Source organism: Loxodonta africana, chromosome X, assembly GCF_030014295.1.
Source record: "Loxodonta africana isolate mLoxAfr1 chromosome X, mLoxAfr1.hap2, whole genome shotgun sequence".
In the NCBI taxonomy this organism is placed as follows: Eukaryota; Metazoa; Chordata; class Mammalia; order Proboscidea; family Elephantidae; genus Loxodonta; species Loxodonta africana.
Genome location: NC_087369.1, coordinates 123,613,681 through 123,634,043, shown reverse-complemented (window position 1 = coordinate 123,634,043; position 20,363 = coordinate 123,613,681). Strand labels below are relative to the sequence as shown.

Sequence of the window (20,363 nt, the reverse complement as noted above, 5' to 3'; positions counted from 1 at the left end):
TCACCTCGTTGAGGGTGTTCCTCTTTTTCACTGACCATCTACTCTACCAAGCATGATGCCCTTCTCCAGGGACTGGTCTCTCCTGATAACATGACCAAAGTATGTGAGACGAAGTATATACACTTCACTAATTTTGCTTCTCTAGAGAATCCAGGCTAATTTGGTACCAGAAGAGTGGGGTGCTGCCCTAATAGATACTTAAAATGTGGAGGTGCTTTTCAAAATTGGGTAGTTACTAAAGGCTGGAAGAGTTTTAAAGGTGCGTAATAGTAAAAGCCTAGATTTCCCTCAAGAGACTGTTGGTAGAATTATTAACGTCAAAGGCAATTCTGGCGAAGGCTCAGAAAGAAGTGAGGAGAGCTATAGAGAAAGTCTCTATCATCTTAGAGAATACATATGAAGCCAGCAACAGAATGTTACTAGAAATGTGGATGTTAAATCTGCTTTTGGTGAGGCTTTAAAATAAAATGATGAACACATGATTGGACAAAGGAGGAAGGGCAATGCTTTTTATGCAGTGGTGAAGACCTCATGTGAATTATGTTCAAATGTTTACTGGAAGGTAGAACTTGGATATCTGGCTGATGAGATTTCTAAGCAAGATCTTAAAAGGGCCACATGGTTTTTCCTTGCCACTCATAGAAAAATGTGAGAGGAAAGAGATGGACTTGAAAAGGAACTGTGCAAAATGAAAGCAGAGCTTAAGGATTTGGAAAATTCTGTTGTACAGACTAAGGACATGTGCCCTAGAATCTTCGCCAAGGACTTGGCTACATCATCTTTTGTTAAAGATATTAAGCCTGTGACTGACGCATCTAACCAACGACCACAGTAGAAAACCCATCAGCTTAGACTGAAGGGGACAGAGAAAGAACAAAAGAAAAGAACACTGTTTGCCTTTTGGACTTCTACAAGCAGGAAACAGGCCAAAGGAGCTACATCTGTTGTCCTACAAGAAAAGAAACAGACTATAACTGGAGCAGCTAGGAGATCAGCAGAACTGTTGAAAGGAGCAAGGGAAGCAGGGCCTTATCAGTTTTAAAGGGTGGGGCCATTGTCTCCTGGATCTCAAAGGGTGGGGCCACAGCTTCCTAGATTTCAAAGAGTCGGATCTTTGCCAAATTTGTTCTACAGTGTGGGGCTGCCATTAAGGTGTACCAGGGGGATGAAGCTGCTGCCCAAAGTTGAGTAGGCGGGGCTGCCTAGAGCCAAGGGAGCAGAGTTGCCATCCCAGAGAGCCTGGAAGGTAGAGATGAAACCCAAGGCTAAGTGGCCTCCATCCAAAATCCAGAGGTAGTGGCTAACAGCAAGGGTCTGGAGGGCAGGGCCAATGCCCAGATGGTCTCAGAGACCAGAGGATTATTTTCAAGACTTGAGAGCTAATGTAATTTTTTCTACTGGGCTTCGGACTTGCTTGGTGCCTGCTATCCCTTCTTTCCCTCCAATTTCTCCCATTTGTAATGGAAATGTCTACCTTGTGCCTGTTCCACTATTGTACTTTGAAAGCAGATAACGTGTAGTCTAGGTTTCACGGGTTCATAGTTGAAGAGGGATTTTGCCCCAGGATGGAATTTGTACTTGGAGCTGATTTAAGACTTTCAGGATGAAGTGATGGGAGTTAATGTGTTTTGCATAAGGCAAGGACACGAATTTGAGGTGGGGCTAAAGGGTGGGATGTTATGGATTGAATTGTGACCCCTCAAAATATCTGTTGTAAATCCTAACCTCTGTGCCTGTGATTATGTATAATCCCATTTGGGAATGGGTTGTCTTTTTCATGTTAATGAGACAGGATCAGTGTAGGGTGTATGTTGAGTCAATCTTTTTTTCTTTTTTTTTACTGCAGTGGCTTCACAATATAATTCTTATTTTTTTATTTTTATTGTGCTTTAAGTGAAAGTTTACAAACCAAGTCAGTCTCTCATACAAAAATTTATATACACCTTGATATGTACTCCTAGTTACTCTCCCCTTAATGAGACAGCACACTCCTTCTCTCCACCGTGTATTCCCCGTGTCCATTCAGCCAGCTTCTGTCCCCCTCCGCCCTCTCATCTCCCCTCCAGACAGGAGCTGCCCACTCGGTCTCATGTGTCTACTAGATCCAAGAAGCTCACTCTTCACCACGGTCATTTTCTATCCCATAGTCCAGTCTAATTCCTGTCTGAAGAGTTGGTTTGGGAATGGTTCCAGTCTTGGGCTAACAGAAGGTCTGGGGACCATGACCTCTGAGATCTTTCTAGTCTCATTCAGACCATTAAGTCTGGTTTTTTAGTTAAATTTGAGGTCTGCATCCCACTGTTCTCCTCCTCCATCAGGGATTCTCTGTTTTGATCCCTGTCAGGGTGGTCATCGGTTGTAGCCAGGCACCATCTAGTTCTTCAGTCTCAGGCTGATGTAGTCTCTGATTTATGTGGCCCTTTCTGTCTCTTGTTGAGTGAATCTCTTTTAATATATAAAAGAGATTGAAAATGCAAGCAAGAGCAGCAAAGATGAAGCAAAAGAGATGCCAAGTCACACGGAGCTCTCCAAGGAACCAGGACACAGAAGCTGAAGAGACGAGGACCTTCGCCCAGAGCTGACAGAGAAAAAAACCTCGCCCTGGAGCCAGCATCCTGAATTCAGACTTCTAGCCTCCTAAACTGTGAAAAAATAAATTTTTCTTTGGTAAAGCCATCCACTTGTGGTATTTCTGTCACAGCAGCACTACATAACTAAGACACTTACCTACAGACCCCTGAAATCTGCTTGTCCCCAAGCCTGAGCAGATACTAAAAAAGTGGAATATAACCCCCGTATAAGCTTCTCCTAGGAATCTGCTGACCACAATGCCTGACTCTAAAACAACTGACCTTTGCCACCACCCTTCCCTATATGACTTAGGTAAAACTCATAGATGGCTCCTTATTTACCTATGACAAGGTGGATACAAACCCTCCAAATTCACATTCCTTACCTCAAAAATGACTAGCTGAACTGGCTTGTCCCCACTGATCAATTGGAACAAATGCCTGTTAGCCAAACATTGCATAACCTTCTCTTCTTCCCCTAGCCCCCTGAACTATGGTCCACGCTCAGCCCGGACCAGCGTACAAATCCACCTTAACAGCCCGTCCTGACAATAGGTGCCTCAGAGTAAAAAGTTCTCTGATTTACTATCCAGTCATGTCACCCTTTCATCCCACTTCCCCACACTTGGTTTTTTTTAGCCTTGCTAACTCTCCTCTCTATAAAATAAAAACCCTTTTTATCTAACCCTTGAGACACTTGCAGGATTCTGAGCATTCTCCTTATTGCAATAGTTCTTTCTGAATAAAACATCTCCCTATCAAAGTCTGGATTTGTTTTTTATTTGACGGCATTTTTGAGGGGGTTGTCCAGGCCCCTGCACAGGTCAGCAGTGGGACCTCAGAATTGTTCCACAGGGAATAACTGGGGTGTGCACTTCAGAGAAGCTGTTGAAAATGAAGAGGATTGTGAATTAATGTTTCCTCCTCTAAAGGATCCCATGAGAGTGTGGACAGGATAGTGTCTTCTTTTTAGCAGACATGATTTTGAATGGCAAAGTCTACATGAACTTTCTAGAGGTAGAACTGCAGGTTTGAAAAGTTTAAACCATTTTCTTTATGCAATGCTCTTAAGTATTATCTTTGCTAAATATTTAAAAGAATTTGGAGAACGGGAAAAAATAAAAAAGCAAGAAAACCTCATTAACCTCTGGTTAGATATCGTCATTCTTTACAGTCTCATTGAGTACATATCTAATAAGACACTGACTTATCTCTTAATCTACATAATGACACTTTATGCTTTTGGCTAAGCTGCAACTTCGTGATTCTCTCTTTAGAGATAAAGAAACGGAGCCTCAGCTCCCAGGCATGGTTGAGACCAAAGAACCTGCCTTTGTGATCCCATCAAAACCCACAAGGACCCTATGAGGGAAAGATGCCTCTCCTCCTTCCCTGGATGGGGAGCCAGGAGCTCCGGGAGCTTAAGTGTCCTAGCCTGCCTCACATCATGGGCAGGGCCCAGAATGGAACCCACTCTTTCTGACCCCAAAGCCCTTGCTCTTCTCACTGCTTCACCAGGCCTTGTCTTGATTATTGGGTATAACTTTAGTGGCTTTGTTTCCAACCATAAGAGGGATCTGCACTCAGTTTAGACCATGTGGAAAATACATTCAAGGATTCAGAGGAAAATACAAATAACCAGCAATCCCACAGCCCACTGACAAACACAGCTGAATTTTTGAGTTCCTTTTCTGACACTTCAAAGCTTTTGAAAGACTAGATTCAATTTACTGTGATAATTTTGCAGAACTCTGTCTTCATTTGTACAGTTTTAAATCAGGTCACATGAAAATTGTCTTTAACAGAGAAGGAAAGTTATGTGCCATTTATCATTAAAAATGAATTAACTGGGATGAATAGGTAAATATACAGAAACTAATATTCATTAGTGGTTACAAGGGGCACGGGGCAGGGGGAGGATAGGGAGAAGTACTCCCTAGGTAGTAGTCACTTTTGTTTATAGTCAAACATGACTAGTGTTATTGATGTCAATAAGCTACACATAGGGAAAAGGGATGAACGGGCAAATTCTAGGGTGTGTATGGTTTTGCAACAGTAACAAGAACCAAAGAGGGGGAGGACTACAGATACTGCTATTAATTAGGAATAATTAATCACCTCATGGGATTGTTTCTATTGGATTGGGTGTTTAGAGCCATAGGCTCGTGGGACAATTCAGTCAATTAGCATAACATATTTCTTAGAGTTTAGGTTCTACCTCCCAGTATGGTGAGCAGTGTCTTAAAGGCTTATGAGCAGCAGCCACTAATGAGTATTAGTTTCTGTATATTCACCTATTCATTTCAGTTGATTCATTTTTAAGGATAAAAGGTACATAACTTTCCTTCTCACAATGTTCAAGTGATATGGTTTAAAGATACAGCTATTGGTCTTTATTCATCTGGAACAAAAGAAACCTCAGAATCAAAGAGGAACTGGACGGAATACGGAACCAACGGTTTCCATGAACTACTGCCTCCTCCACCTTGAGACCAGAAGAAATAGATGTTGTCCAGCTATCACTACTGAATATTCCGATCAGGACACGATAGATGAACCCAGATAAAAAGGGAAGAAATGTGGAACAGAACTTCAAATTCTTAAAGAATCCAGACTCACTGGACCTATTGAGGCTGGAGGTGTCCCCAAGAATATGGCCCTGAGTTGCTCTTTAAGCCTTAAATTGAAACTCATCCCTGAAGTTACCTTTAAAATAAATAACAGTTTAGCCCAAATAGTGAAGATTGCCACCCTTGAGTATACACATTCAAAAAGAAATAATAATCTCTATACAACCAAAGGGTCAACAGCTATTTTAAAGCATAGATGAGAAGGCTGGGGAAGGTATGGAGTTTAAGTAAATGGAAGAGAAACAACTAGAACAGAAATAATGAGAATGTTGACACAATGTGAAGAATGCAACAAAAATCACTGCTCATTATGCCCAGAAACTGTGGAATGGAAGCAGGTTTTGCTCTGTATATTTTCACCGAAATAAAATTAAATTTAAAAAAAAAATGAATTAACTGAGTTTTAGCTGACGGTAATTGAAAGATCGCATTGATTAAGGGTAGGGTTGCACAGCCGATTTTATTCTTCGCGAACACCATAATTCAAAGGCACCAATTCTTCTTCGGTCTTCCTTATTCATTCCCCAGCTTTCACATGCATATGAGGCAATTGAAAATACCATGCTGGGGTTAGGAGCACCTTAGATCTCAAGGCGACATCTTTGTTTAACACTTTAAAGAGGTCTTTTGCAGCAGATTTGTTCAATGCAAGGCATCATTGATTTCTTGACTTCTGCTTCTATGGGCATTGATTGTGGATCCAAGTAAAATGAAATCCTTGACAACTTCAATTTTTTATCTGTTTATCATGATGTTGCCTATTGATCCAGTAGTGAGGATTTTGGTTTTCTTCATGTTGAGGTGTAATTCGTGCTGAAGGCTGTAGTCTTTGATCTTCAAGAGTAAGTGTTTCAAGTCCTCTTCACTTTCAGCAAACAAGGTTGTGTCATCTGCATATCACAGGTTCTTAATGAGTCTTCCCTCCAATCGTGATGCTGCATTCTTCTTCATATAGTCCAGCTTCTCAGATTATTTGCTCAGCACACAGACTGAATAAGCATGGTGAAAGGAAACAAACCTGATACACATCTTTCCTAATTTTAAACCACCCAGTATCCCCTTGTTCTGTTCGAACAACCATCTCTTGGTCTATGAACAGGTTCCACATGAGTACATAGAATTAAGTAAAAATGAAAATACAAAATAAAAACCTAAAACAATAAAACTTTGTGGACCAGAAAACCAATAGGTGGTTGTCAAGGCTGGGGTGAGGAGGAGAGGTCGACTGCAAAAGGGCATGGGGAGTGAGAGAAATGAAGTCTTGATACTTGCTATGATATTCATGGAGCTGGAAGGCATTATGTGAAATAAGTGAAATAAGTCAATCACAAAAGGATAATATTGTATGACCTCACTTATATAAAAAGACAAGAAAAAGCAAACATTTAGAGAAAAAAGCTCATTAGTGGTTACCAGAGGTGCGAGGGAGGAGGAAAGGGGAGATTAATGGTGATGGAAATATCACATAGACAGGAATGGAAAATTTTGTGAGTGGGTCACTAGGGGTAATAGGGAGTGATGCCACTCCCATTTCCACCCCATGATTCCTGAACCCATGAATCCTGGCTATGGGAGAAAGCACCATATATTCGATGCTGGTTTACAGCATATACAGCCTCCTGGAGAACATTGTCCCAACCCTGCGAAGTATTGCCACCTAGCTGGCACCATACTTGTGTCTTCAGAAGACCATTCCATGGTTCTATCGAGCCAGCTGCTTCAGGATAATGGGGAACATGGTAAGACCAGTGACATACATGCACATGGGCCCATTGCCATGCTTCCTTTACTGTGAAGTGGGTCCCTTGATCTGAGGCCATGCTGTGTGGGATACCATGATGGTAAATAAGACATTCTATAAGTCCATGGATGGTAGTTTTGGCAGGAGCATTGTGTGCAGGGAAGGCAAATCCATATCCAGAGTAAGTGTCTACTCCAGTACAAACAAAACACTGCCCTTTCCATGATGGAAGTGGTCCAATGTAATCAACCTGCCACCAGGTTGCTGGCTGATCACTTTGAGGAATGGTACCATATCGAGGACTCAATGTTGGTCTCTGTTACTGGCAGATTGTCCACACAGCAGTGGCTGTAGCCAAATAGGCGTTGGTGAGTGGAAGGCCATGTTGCTGAGTCCATGCATAACCTCCATCCCTGCCACCACAGCCACTTTGTTCAAGAGCCCACTTGGCAATGACAGGAGTGGTTGGGGAAAGGTGATAACTGGTTTCTGAAGAATGTGTCATCTTACCCACTTGATTGTTAAAATCCTCCTCTGCTGAGGTCACCTTTTAGTGAACATTCACATGAGACACAAACATCTTCCCTTCTCTGACCCATTCAGAAAGGTCTATCCATATATCTCTTCCCCATAAATCCTTGTCTCCAATTTTCCGACCATGTTCCTTCCAAGTCCCTGACCATCCAGCCAAACATTGCCCACAGGCCATGAATCACCATACAGTTACACATCTGGCCATTTCTCCTTCCAAGCAAAGTGAGCAACCAGGTGCACTGCTCAAAGTTCTACCCATTGGGAGGATTTCCCTTCACCACTGTAATTTTAGGGAGGTCCCAGAAAGGGAATGTAGTGCTGCTGCTGTCCACTTTTGAGTAGTGCCTACGTATCATGCAGAAACATCTATAAAGAAGGCACGAGTTTTCTCTTCCTCAGGCAAGTGATTATAAGGATCTCCCCATGAAGCCATAGATGCAGACTGGAAGAAGTCAGGTAATGCGACAGGAGTGGAGATCACAGGCATTTTAGCCCCTTCCTAGTGCAACTTACCTGTGCCTTCAGGCCCTGCTCAGGCCTGATCTCGTATATACCACTTCTATTTAATGATGGAGTACTGCTGTGCATGTTGAACTTTATCAATCTGTGGGTTAGACAACCAAAAAAAAAGTAGCTGCCAAGGCTGCTTATGTACAACCAAAAATATCATGGAATTTGGTTTCTTACTTTGGAGGTTTAGGGTCATTGTTTCAGGGGGCATCCCAAATAATTGGCCTAATAACATCTTTGGGGCTTCTGTTCTTCCTCCTAGTTTGTTGCGTAATGCTTGTGGTCTTGAAAGCTTGCAAGTGGCCATCCAAGGCACAACAGTTAGTGTCTATTTTGCCTGGAGCAACACAGGAAGAACAAGTGTCAGGAACAGGAGAATATGGAGGTTGTGGCTAATACCTTCAAGAACTACTGCCTCCTTTGCCATGAGACCAGAAGAACTGATGGTGCCCAGCTACAATTACTGAATATTTTAATCAAAGATTCCATAGAAGACTGGGGCAAGGCCAAGATGATGGTATAGTCACACGCTTCTGGTGGCCCCTCTTACAACAAAGACTGAAAAAACAAGTGAATCAATTATATATATGACAAGCTAGGAACCCTGAGGATCAAAGGCAACGTTAAGAAACTGGACTGAGTGACAGGGGGAGGGAGAGACTGTGCAGAAGCAGAGAGGAGTTGCTGAGTCAGCAGCAGCATCTCAGCCCCTATTCCCCTGTAGCAGGTCTGGCAGTGGTGTTCGGGGATGTGGCTGCTTCAGGGAAAGAAGGCAAGCAAAGTGTTGCACCCCTGACCCCCTATTGTGACTGTAGCAGGGTTGGAGGTCGCATTTAGGACATGGATGTTTCAGTGAAAGAAGGCAAGCAAGGTGTGGCAGCCCCACAACCCTGGTGCAACCACAGCAGGTGATGAAGAGTGCACAAAATCTACACATGCCTCTGGAACCTGAGATAAAACAGCACTCTCAGCACAAGATAAGTGATTCTGTCTAATTTACCGTGTGGATCTAATAGCTCCTCCTTTTGAAAGAACTCTCACCTATCTATCTGATCCCTCTTTCCCCTGCCCCAGCCGGGTTCATTAACAGTTGATTTCCCTGGGCCTGAGATAGGTCCTGCAACACTCCCTGAGCCATTCTCCTACCCTTGGAGAAGGAACTAACAGAGGGAACTAAACAGAGACAAAATACTCTGCTTACTCCCCTAACCTGGAAATTCAGAGAAGAAGCAGCTCCAGTCAAGGCACAAGTGGTCCACAGACTTTGTCTTTCACCCCTGCATAGATCCAGGTGGCCCCATTACAGCAGATAGGATATAGCTGTTATATTGCAAGGGCGAATCTGTTTGAGGTCTGATTGTGACTGTTTCAGCTGTGCTGTGGAGAGGCATATTTTTGACGTTTGATACCACTCTGCCTATTAAACAGGACTCTCACCTACCGGCTCCACCCATGCCACCTAGCCACCAGTGACAGAGGTCCGAGGATAAGTGGTGCCTACCAGTCCTTACAGTTAAAAGCATTGGATGCCTATGGTATGGGTGCTGAGCCCACCCACCAGACCATTCTAAAGAACAGCTATGTGCCCTCCTCACAAATATCTGGGGAAGGTTGTCAGACCCCTGCCTTCCTCAGAGTGTGACCCCCTGCTACTGCCAGAAACCTATGCATACACCAATAACCACTGATCCTCTAAAATCGTAGGTGAGAGCCTGCACCACACACTAGGTGAATGACTACCAGGACATGTGAGCTGAATCTATTCAAGAATAATGAATGGACTCCTAAGCTCATATACCTGGTAACAGCTCTAGCCATCTGCTAACAGGACATTCGTGCTTTAAAGGCTCCAATAATCAAGTTAGCTCACTCTAGTAGCCTATTTGGGTATATCAAAACCAAACAAAGTAAGAAGCCAGGACATAGTAAGCAAACACAAATTAATACAAGAACTTATAGATGGCTCGGAGACAACAGTCGATATCAAATCACACAAAGAAGCAGACCATGATTGCTTCAAAAAACTCCCAAAACAAAGTATCAAGGAATTTTCTGGATGAAGATGTCTTCCTGGAAATAACAGGTGTAGAATAGAAAAGATTAATACACAGAACTCTTCCAGACGTCAGGAAGGAGATCAGGCAAAACACAGAACAAGCCAAGGAGCACACAGATAATGCAGTGGAGGAAATTAAGATTAATCAAGAACATAATGAAAAATTTAATAGGCCTCAAGAATCCATAGAGAGACAGCAATCGGAAATTCAGAAGATTAACAATAAAATTTCATAATTAGACAACTCAGTAGAAAGTCAACAGCACAGAATTGAGGAGATGGAAGTCAGAATTAGCGATTCGAAGACAAAACATCTGCAACAATATATTTGAAGAAAATTCAGATGAAAGAATTTTAAAAAATGAAGAAACCGTAAGAATCATGTGGGACTCTCTCAAGAAGAATAACCTACAAGTGATACAGAAACCTACAGAAAATACAGAGACAATTGTTGAAGATTTGTTGGCTGAAAACTTCCCTGACATCACAAAAGATGAAAGGTATCTATCCAAGATACTCATCGAACCCCATAAAAGGTAGATCCCAAAAGAAAGTCACCAAGACATAATAAAACATCCCAAAACCAAAGACAAAGAGAATTTTAAGAGCAGCCAGGGATAAGCAAAAAGTCACCTACAAAGGAGAATCCATAAGAATAAACTCAGACTACTCTGCAGAAACCATGCAGGCAAGGAGCAGAAAAATTGCCAGCCAAGAATCACATATCCAGCAAAATTGTCTCTCAAATATGAAGGCAAAATTAGGACATTTCCGGATAAACAGAAGCTTAGGGAATTTGCAAAACCAAACCAAATCTACAAAAAATACCAAAGAGAATTCTCTGGTTAGAAAATCAGTAATTTCAGATATCAACCCAATACTAGAACACAGGATGGAGCAACCAGATATCAACCCAGATAGGGAAGTCACAAAAATAAATCAAGATAAAAAACACGCAAAACAGGGAATCAGCGATGTCATTGTATAAAAGATGACAATATTGAATAATAAAGAGGGACTATTTTTTAAATAAAGTAGTCATAGATCTTCCATAAGGAGAGGAAATCAAGGCAATATAGGGAGATACGAGTTAGATTTAAACTTAGAAAAATGTGGGAAACATTAAGGTAACCACAAAGGAGACTAATAATCCTACAAATCAAAATAAAATACAAGAGAAGCATAAAGACTCAGGAAAAACAAAATCAACAACAACGAGGAGGAGGAACACACAATTTAAAAAGAAAAACTACTCAGCACAAAAAATAAGTGGAAAAATGAAACCTGTCAATAACACACAGAAAAAGACATCAAAATGACAGCATTAAACTTATACCTATCTATAATCATGCTGAGTGTAAATGGACTAAATGCACCAGTAAAGAGACAGAGAGTGGTAGAATGGATTAAAAAAAAAAACTCATGATCCAACTATATGCTGCCTACAAGAGACACATCTTAGACTTAAAGATTCAAACAAACTAAAACTCAAAGGATGGAAAAAAATATATCAAGCAAACAACAATCAAAAAGAGTAGGAGTGACTATACTAATTTCTGACAAAACAGACTTCAAACTTAAATCTACCACAAAAAGTAAGGAAGGACACTACATAATGATTAAAGGCACAATATACCAGGAGGATATTACTATGTAAAATATTTATGCACCCAACAACAGGGCTTCGAGATACATAAAACAAACTCTAACAGCATTGAAAAGCGAGAGAGACAGCTCCACAACAATAGTAGGAGACTTCAACACACAACTTTCAGTGAAGGACAGAACATCCAAAAAGAAGCTCAGTAAAGACACAGAAGAGCTAAATGCCACAACCAACTTGACCTTATAGACATATACAGAACACTCCACCTAACAGCAGCCAAGTATACTTTCTTTTCCAACGCACATGGAACATTCTCTAGAATAGACCACGTATTACATCATAAAGCAAGCCCTAACAGAATCCAAAACATTGAAATAATACAAAGCTTCTTCTCTGACCATAAAGCCATAAAACTACAGGTCAATAACAGAAAAATTGGGGAAAAGAAATCAAACACATGAAAACTAAACAACACTTTGCTCAAAAACAATTGGATTATAGAGGAAATTAAGGATGGAATAAAGAAATTCATAGAACCCAAAGAGAATGAAAACACTTCCTATCAGAACCTTTGGGACACAGTGAAAGCAGTGCTCAGAGGCCAATTTATATCAATCAGTGCACACATACAAAAAGAAGAAAGGCCAAAATCCAAGAAATATCACTGCAGCTTGAACAAATAGAAAGAGAGCAATGAAAGAAACCCTCAGGCACCAGAAGAAAGCAAATAATAAAAATTAGAGCAGAACTAAATGACGTAGAGAACAGAAAAACAATTGAAAGAGTTAGTAAGACCAAAAGCTGGTTCTTTGAAAAGATTACTAAAATCAGTAAACCATTGGCCAGACTGACAAAAGAAAAACAGGAGACAAAGTAAATAACCTGAATAAGAGATGAGATGGGCGATATCACAACAGACTCAACCGAAATTAAAAGAATCAACAGAATTCTATGAAAAATTGTACTCTAACAAATTTGAAAACCTTGAGGGAATGTTATGTTATGAGTCGGAATTGACTCGACAGCTGTGGGTTTCGGGTTTTTGAGGGAATGGACAAATTTCTAGAAACACATTACCTACTTAACTAACACAAACAGAGACAGAACAACTAAATAAACCCATAACAAAAGAAGACATTGAAAAAGTAATTTAAAAACTCCCAGCACAGAAGAGCCCTGGCCCTGACGGCTTCACTGGGGAATTCTACCAAACTTTCAGAGAAGAGTTAACACCACTACTACAAAAGGTATTTCAGAGCATAGAAAAGGAGGAATACTCCCAAATTCATTCTGTGAAGCCAGCATAACCCTGATACCAAAACCAGGTAAAGACATGACAAAAAAAAAAAAAAAATTACAGACCAATATCCCTCATGAACTTAGATGCAAAAATCCTCAACAAAATTCTAGCCAAAAGAATTCAACAACATATCAAAAAAATAATTCACCGGGACCAAGTGGGATTCATACCAGGTATGCAAGGAGGGTTCAACATTAGAAAAACAACCAACGTAATGCATCACATAAATAAAAACGAAAGCCACACGATCTTATCAATTGATTCAGAAAAAGCATTTGACAAAGTCCAACACCCATTCATGATAAAGACTCTCAGCAAAATAGGAATAAAAGGAAAATTCTTAAACATTATAACGGGCATTTATACAAAGCCAATAGCCAACATCATCCTAAATGGAGAGAGACTTAAAGCATGCCCCTGAGAAAGGGAACCAGACAAGGATGCCCTTTATCACCACTCTTATTCAACATTGTGCTGGAGGTCCTAGCCAGAGCAATTAGGCTAGATAATGAAATAAAGGGCATCCAGATTGGCAAGGAAGAAGTCAAAGTATCTCCATTTGCAGATGACATGATCTTATACACAGAAAACCCTAAGGAATCCTCAAGAAAACTACTGAAACTAATAGAAGAGTTCAGCAGAGTATCAGGATACATGATAAACATACAAAAATCAGTTGGATTCCTCTACACCAACAAAAAGAACATCAAAGAGGAAATCACCAAATCAATACCATTTACAGTAGCCTCCAAGAAGATAAAATACTTAGGAATAAATCTTACCAGAGATGTAAAAGACCTATACAAAGAAAACTACAAGACACTACTGCAAGAAATCAAAACAGACCTACAAAAGTGGAAAAACATACCTTGGTTGTGGATAGAAAGACTCAACACTATAAAAATGTCTATTGTACTCAAAGCGATCTATAGATACAATGCAATTTCAATCTAAATTCCAATGACATTTTTTAATGAGACGGAGAAACAAATCACCAACTTCATATGGAAGGGAAAGAGGCCCTGTATAAGAAAGCCTTATTGAAAAAAGAAAAACAAAGCGGGAGGCCTCACACTACCTGATTTACAACCTATTATACCAGCACAGTAGTCAAAACAGCCTGGTACTGGTACAACAACAGATACATAGACCTATGGAACAGAATTGAGAATCTAGACATAAATCCATCCATATATGAGCAGCTGATATTTGACAAAGGCCCCAGAACAGTTAAATGGGGGAAAAGACAGTCTTTTTAACAAATGATGCTGGCATAACTGGATATCCATCTCCAAAAAAAATGAAACAAGACCCGTACCTCACACCATGCACAAAAACCAACTCGAAATGGATCAAAGACCTAAATATAAAATCTAAAATGATAAAGATCATGGAAGAATAATACAGACAATGCTAGGAGCCCTAATACATGGCATAAACAGTATATAAAACATTAGTAACAATGCACAAACACCAGAAGAGAAATTAGATAACCAGGAGCTCCTAAAAGTCGAACACCTATGTTCATCCAAAGACTTCACCAAAAGACTAAAAAGATTGCCTACAGATTGGGAAAAAGTTTTTAGCTATGACAATTCTGATCAGCGTGTGATCTCTAAAATCTGAATGATACTACAAAAACTCAACTACAAAAAGACAAATAACCCAATTAAAAAATGGGTGAAGGACATAAACAGACACTTTACCAAAGAAGACATTCAGATAGCTAACAGATACATGAGCAAATGCTCACGATCATTAGCCATTAGAGAAATGCAAATCAAAACTACAATGAGATTCATCTCACCCCAACAAGGCTGGCCTTAATCCAGAAAACACAAAATAGTAAATGTTGGAGAGGTTGTGGAGGGACTGGAACACTTATACACTGCTGGTGGGGATGTCAAATGGTACAGCCACGTTGGGAATCAATTTGGCACTTGATTAAAAAAAAAATTTTTTTTAAAAAGCTAGAAATAGAACTATCATATGACCCAGCAATTCCACTCTTAGGAATACACCCTAAAGAAATAAGAGCCTTCACGTGAACAGATATATGCACACCTGTGTTCCTTGCAGCATTGTTTACAATAGCAAAACAATGGAAGCAACCAAGGTGCCCATCAAAGGATGATTGGATAAATAATCATATATTCACAGGACGGAATACTATGCAACGATTAAGAGCAACAATGAATCTGTGAAACATTTCATAACATGGAGGATTCTGGAAGGTATTATGCTGAGTGAAATTAGCCAATTGCAAAAGGACAAATATTGTATGAGACCACTAGTATAAGGACTCTAGATGAAGCTTAAACAGAGAAGAAAATATTCTTTGATGGTTCCGAGGGTGGGGAGGGATATTCACTAACTCGATAGTAGACAAAATTTTTTTTAAGTGAAGGGAAAGGCAACACATAACGCAAGGATAGTCAGTACAACTGGACTAAACCAAAAGCAAAAAAGTTTCCTGAATACAACCAAAAGCTTTGAAGGCCAGAGTAGCAGGGACGGGGCTCTGTGTTCCATGGTTTCAGAGGACATCTAGGCCAATTGGCATAACAAAATGTATTAAGAAAACATTCTGCATTCCACTTTGGCGAGAGGGTAGCAAGCGGCCATCTAAGATGCATCAATTGGTCTCAACTCACCTGGAGCAAAGGAGAATGAAGAACACCAAAGACATGAGGTAAATATGAGCCCAAGAGACTGAAAGGGCCACATAAACAAGGGACTCCATCAGCCTGAGACAGGAAGAACCAGATGGTGCCCGGCTACCACCGATCACTGCCCTGACTGGGAACACAACAGAGAATCCCCGATGGAGCAGGAGAACAGTGGGATGCAGATCTTAAATTCTCGTAAAAAGACCAGTCTTAATGGTCTGACTGAGACCGGAGGGACCCTGACATTCATGGTCCCCAGACCCTTTGTTAGCCCTAGATCGGAATCATTCCTGCAACCAACTCTACAGACAGGGACTGGCTTGGACTATAAGATAGACAATGACGCTGGTGAGGAGTGAACTTCGTAGCTCAAGTAGACACCTGAGACTATGTGGGCGACTCCTGTCTGGGGGCGAGATGCGAAGAAGGAGGGGGAAAGGAGCTGGTTGAATGGACAAAGGGAACACAGGATGGAGAGGAGAAGTGTGCTGTCTCATTAAGGGCAGGGCCACGGGGAGTGCATGGCGGGGTGTATATGGCTTTTTGTATGAGAGAATGATTTGATTTTTAAACTTTCACCTAAAGCACAATAAATAATTTTTAAAAAAAGATTCCATAGAAAAAACCTAATTAAAAGGGGGGAAATGCAGAACATACTTTCAAATCCTCATGGACTCCAAATTTTCCGGAGCCATGAAGGTTAGATGAATCCCTGAAGCTATTGCCCTGTGTCTCAGTTATCTACAGAACTACCACAAGTGGACGGCTTTAACAAGTAGAAGTTTATTTTCTCACAGTAAAGGAGGCTAAACGTCCAAATTCAGGGTGTCAGCTCCAGGGGAAGGCTTTCTCTCTCTGTCGACTCCGGAGGAAGGTCTTTCTCCTCTTCCCCTGGACTAGGAGATTCTCTGTGCAGGAACCCCGGTCTAAAGGACACGCTCTGCTCTCGGTGCTTCTTTCCTGGTGCTATGAGGTTTCCCCTGTGTCTCTGCTTGCTTCTCTCTTTTATATCTCAAGAGATTGCCTTAAGACACAATCCACTCTTGTAGACTGAGTCTTGCCTCACTAACACAACTGCGCCCATCCTCCCTCATTAGCACCATAGAGGCAGGATTTACAACACATTGGAGAATCACAAAATACTGGGAATCACAGCCCAGCCCAATTGATTCATACATATTTTGGGGCACATATATTCTTTGGAAACCCTGGTGGCATAGTGGTTAAGTGCTACGGCTGTTAACCAACAGGTCGGCAGTTCAAATACGCCAGGCGCTCCTTGGAAACTCTATGGGGCAGTTCCACTCTGCCCTAAGGTCGCTATGAGTGGGAATCGACTCGACAGCAGTAGAAACGGATGAATTGCTATATATGTTTTGCTATGTATGTTCTCAACAACAAAATTAAAAAAAAAAAAAAGAGGGGGGCATGGGAATGTCCTGGTGTGATGGAACACCTGGGAATATCTTGATGGTGGTGGTAGCGGTTGCACCATTGTATGCATTTGTCAGTACTCCTGAATTGTAAGCTAAAAGCAGCAAATTTAATGTTATCTAAATTATACCTTGTTGTTGTTGTTAGGTGCCCTCCGGTCGAGTTGGTTCTGACTCATAGCGACCCTATGTACCACAGAACCAAACATTGCCCGGTTCTGCGCCATCCTTACAATCGTTGTTATGCTTGAGCCCAATGTTGCAGTCACTGGGTCAACCCATCTCGTTGAGGGTCTTCCTCTTTTCCAACAACCCTGTACTTTGTACCTTAATCAAAATAATTTAAACAGTGTACATCTTGCCAAGGGAAAAATATAAGGACTGTTATTCTGTGATTTGAATAAGGTGCTGAAAAACAAATGAGTAAACTGCTATATGAATGTGCCGATATACAATGCAAGTACGAATATTTATTTGTGTATACATGGAAAGATGTACGTATGCTGACCACAAAGGCCAAGAGTGGTGACCTTTGGGGAGGGGCGTGGGGGAATGGTGATCAGGAAAGGGACTTCACCTTGTATGGCTGTAGGGCAGTTTAAAAAAACACGTAAATTATCTCTGGAGCCCTGGTGGTGCAGCAGTTAAGATCTTGGCTGCTAACCAAAAGGTCAGCAGTTTGAATCCACCAACCGCTCCTTGAAAACCCTGTGGGGCAGTTCTATTCATCCTATAGGGTCGCTATCAGTCGGAATTGACTCGATCTCAATGGGTAAATGATTTGTACTTATAATCCATAACAAGACAGCATGTATGGAAGATACACTGATATCCCGATAAGCAGTTAGGGTGCTAAGGAGGATAAAAATGATATTCCGTATACACATAAAACAAATTTGTCTGAACCTATTTTCCAGGAAAATCAATGTAAGAATATAATCAGCTTCATATATTTTATGAGTTAAAAGTGCAATCATGTTCAGTGGCTTACAGCCATAAATTTGAATAAATGTGATCTATCTATAGTTCAGATCTATTATACATAGATCAGAAGGAAAAATGTTATGCCCTGGTGAATATCATCCTTCTTAATGTTCTAGTTTTTTATTCAAAATGGGATAGTGACAAATCATAAATACATACCTTTTAAAGAACATCCGAATAATCAGGAACTGTGGTTGGGTATGATTGTAACAGAGAAAATATGTGGGGGAATATGGACATTTTCTCATGAATGGAAGGAGTATTTGCAGCCACTTCAGCGCGTCTCAGACCCAGACAAGGGAAGTTGAGCTGTGGGCCTCAGTGACGTTTTTCCTCCCTTAGGAGGGTCGATAGCATGACCTGAATGTCATGACGGATCATCTAACTCCCAACTGTCTTCACCTTGTTCAACACACACACTGAGATAGGGAATCAGGAGAGTCCCAGACCTTGAATCACGCCCAGAACCGCACCCCTTAGCAGTCTACAGAAACAGAAAGGATGCCATCCACACACTGCGTACAATAGGGAGTATCTGAAACACTGCGAATCCCAAACAGCATGGAATTCAAAAATTGATGAGGCCACATCCATAGGGTGTGCAGGCAGGCATTAAAGACACGTTGTCGTGAAAACAATGATGAGAGAGGCTTTGTTGCCTGTCAGATTAGCAACACTTCACATTCTTTCCCGTGAGTGGAGAAAAGGCACTTTCATACGGCCTCGTGAGGAATGGGAATGAGTTATAGCATTTTTGAATGTAATGTATTAACTGAAAATTTTATAGACTTTATGGTTTGGAAAAAACACATTTAAGAACTTATAAAGACATGCTTACAAAGATACTTGCTCATCTATGAGCAAGGGTGTTAAGTATCCTATTGTTTGTAATAGAAAAACTGATACAGGAAGGAAATTTCCAGCAGGATGGTGCTGGTGAAGTAAACTTGGGCAACCACACAGTGTAACACCAGGTCAATGTAAAAAAAATTTTTAAACGTTATTAAAAACGGTATCATAGAAATGTATTTACATGGAAAGATGGTCACAGTAAGTGCAAAAGCACATTACAAAGGTAACAAGCGGCATCAAGCCATTTTTGCTTATGTAGATATCTAGCTGTTTATCCAGAGGGCTCAAAGCACAAAAAAGAAAAAGGATCTTTTTCTTCCACTCACATAGAGCTTTCTCTTCACCATAGAAAGAGAATGAACCTCCCGCTTGGAGGCTATCTGTATTCCTGTACCCTGGGTATGCCGCCTTTCCTACCCAGCCTTCCAGAAAGTTCTCTCTGGTGGTGGCTTTGGGCCGCAGCCCCTCCCTCCCACTTTTCTGCTCTGCCAAGTTCAGGCTGCAGTTCAGGCTTCTGTCACGAGGTGGCGCCGAGGTACCTCCACTATCAAGCTTCTCTGCAGAGGGGTTTATAAAAGGAGCAAAAACCACAATACCCTCTCTTAAAACCCAGGTTATGAACCTATGTACAGAATGATTCTGATTCTGTCTGACAAAGGTACAAGCATAAAATAAGACTATAGAAGCACATGCTCTGAGCACCCAGAGGCTGAAACACCAGGGAGCTGTGGCGCACCCTGGTGTGCCAGAGGGCGGTGCAGCGCAGAGCCTGGTGGGCGGGGTGACTGAGAGGATGGGGGCGTCGCAGCGAGGTCTGGGCAGCTGTGTCCAGAGTGGCCTGGAGAAGGGTGACAGGATGGGAGAGTGTCTGTGAAGCTTTTGTAGGGATGGGGTGATGGAGTGTGAAGCCCTGCTCTCTTGCCGGGGTCCTCTCTACAGTGTGGACGTGTTCGCTGACAACCATGACGGAAGAGACAAATCAATGAATGAGATAGAGAGTTGGGGTCAAGAGAAAATGTAACCGCTTTAGTATACATAACGAATTTTTCAAACCGAATTGATATCGTAGTAAACAAGCTGTTTCGTGACGTTTGTTTCGCTGTGCAAATTGCGCTTTTCGTTAAAAAGAAACGACAATGAATGCCACTTGGTGGCCAGACCCAGGATTGCAACTCTGAGAGTGAAACCAGGGGCCTCAGGAAGGATAGAAGGATGGAGGTTGGGATCTTGGCTTAATGGTAGCAGACAGAGTGTTCCGGAAGTTTTCAACCATTGGTAACAATCTCTTTGTATCCATCAAACGTGAGACTGGAAGAGAACAGTCTGAGCAGGATGTAAAGCTGCACCTGTGCGTATTTGGGGTGAAAGAGCTAGAGGAGACCTAGACACACACACACACACACGAGCAGTCAAAACAACTATTTTTATCTACTTCGTTTCCCCATAAAACTCAATACAACGAACCTCTATGCACATTA

The 20,363-nt window shown here is 41.4% G+C and overlaps 1 protein-coding gene across 1 annotated transcript in view; it reads right to left on the bottom strand.

Annotated features, from left to right (window-relative positions):
- Positions 1–19,849, bottom strand: part of LOC135228948 (nuclear RNA export factor 1-like) — a 38,809-nt gene extending 18,960 nt beyond the window's left edge. The window contains exons 1-2 of the mRNA XM_064278464.1: positions 19,588–19,849; positions 19,303–19,442 (exon numbers count right to left, since the gene is read on the bottom strand). Of these exons, the coding sequence (XP_064134534.1) occupies positions 19,303–19,442; positions 19,588–19,849 (402 nt within the window). The remainder of the gene's footprint in view (positions 1–19,302; positions 19,443–19,587) is intronic.
- Positions 19,850–20,363: the final 514 nt, after the last annotated feature.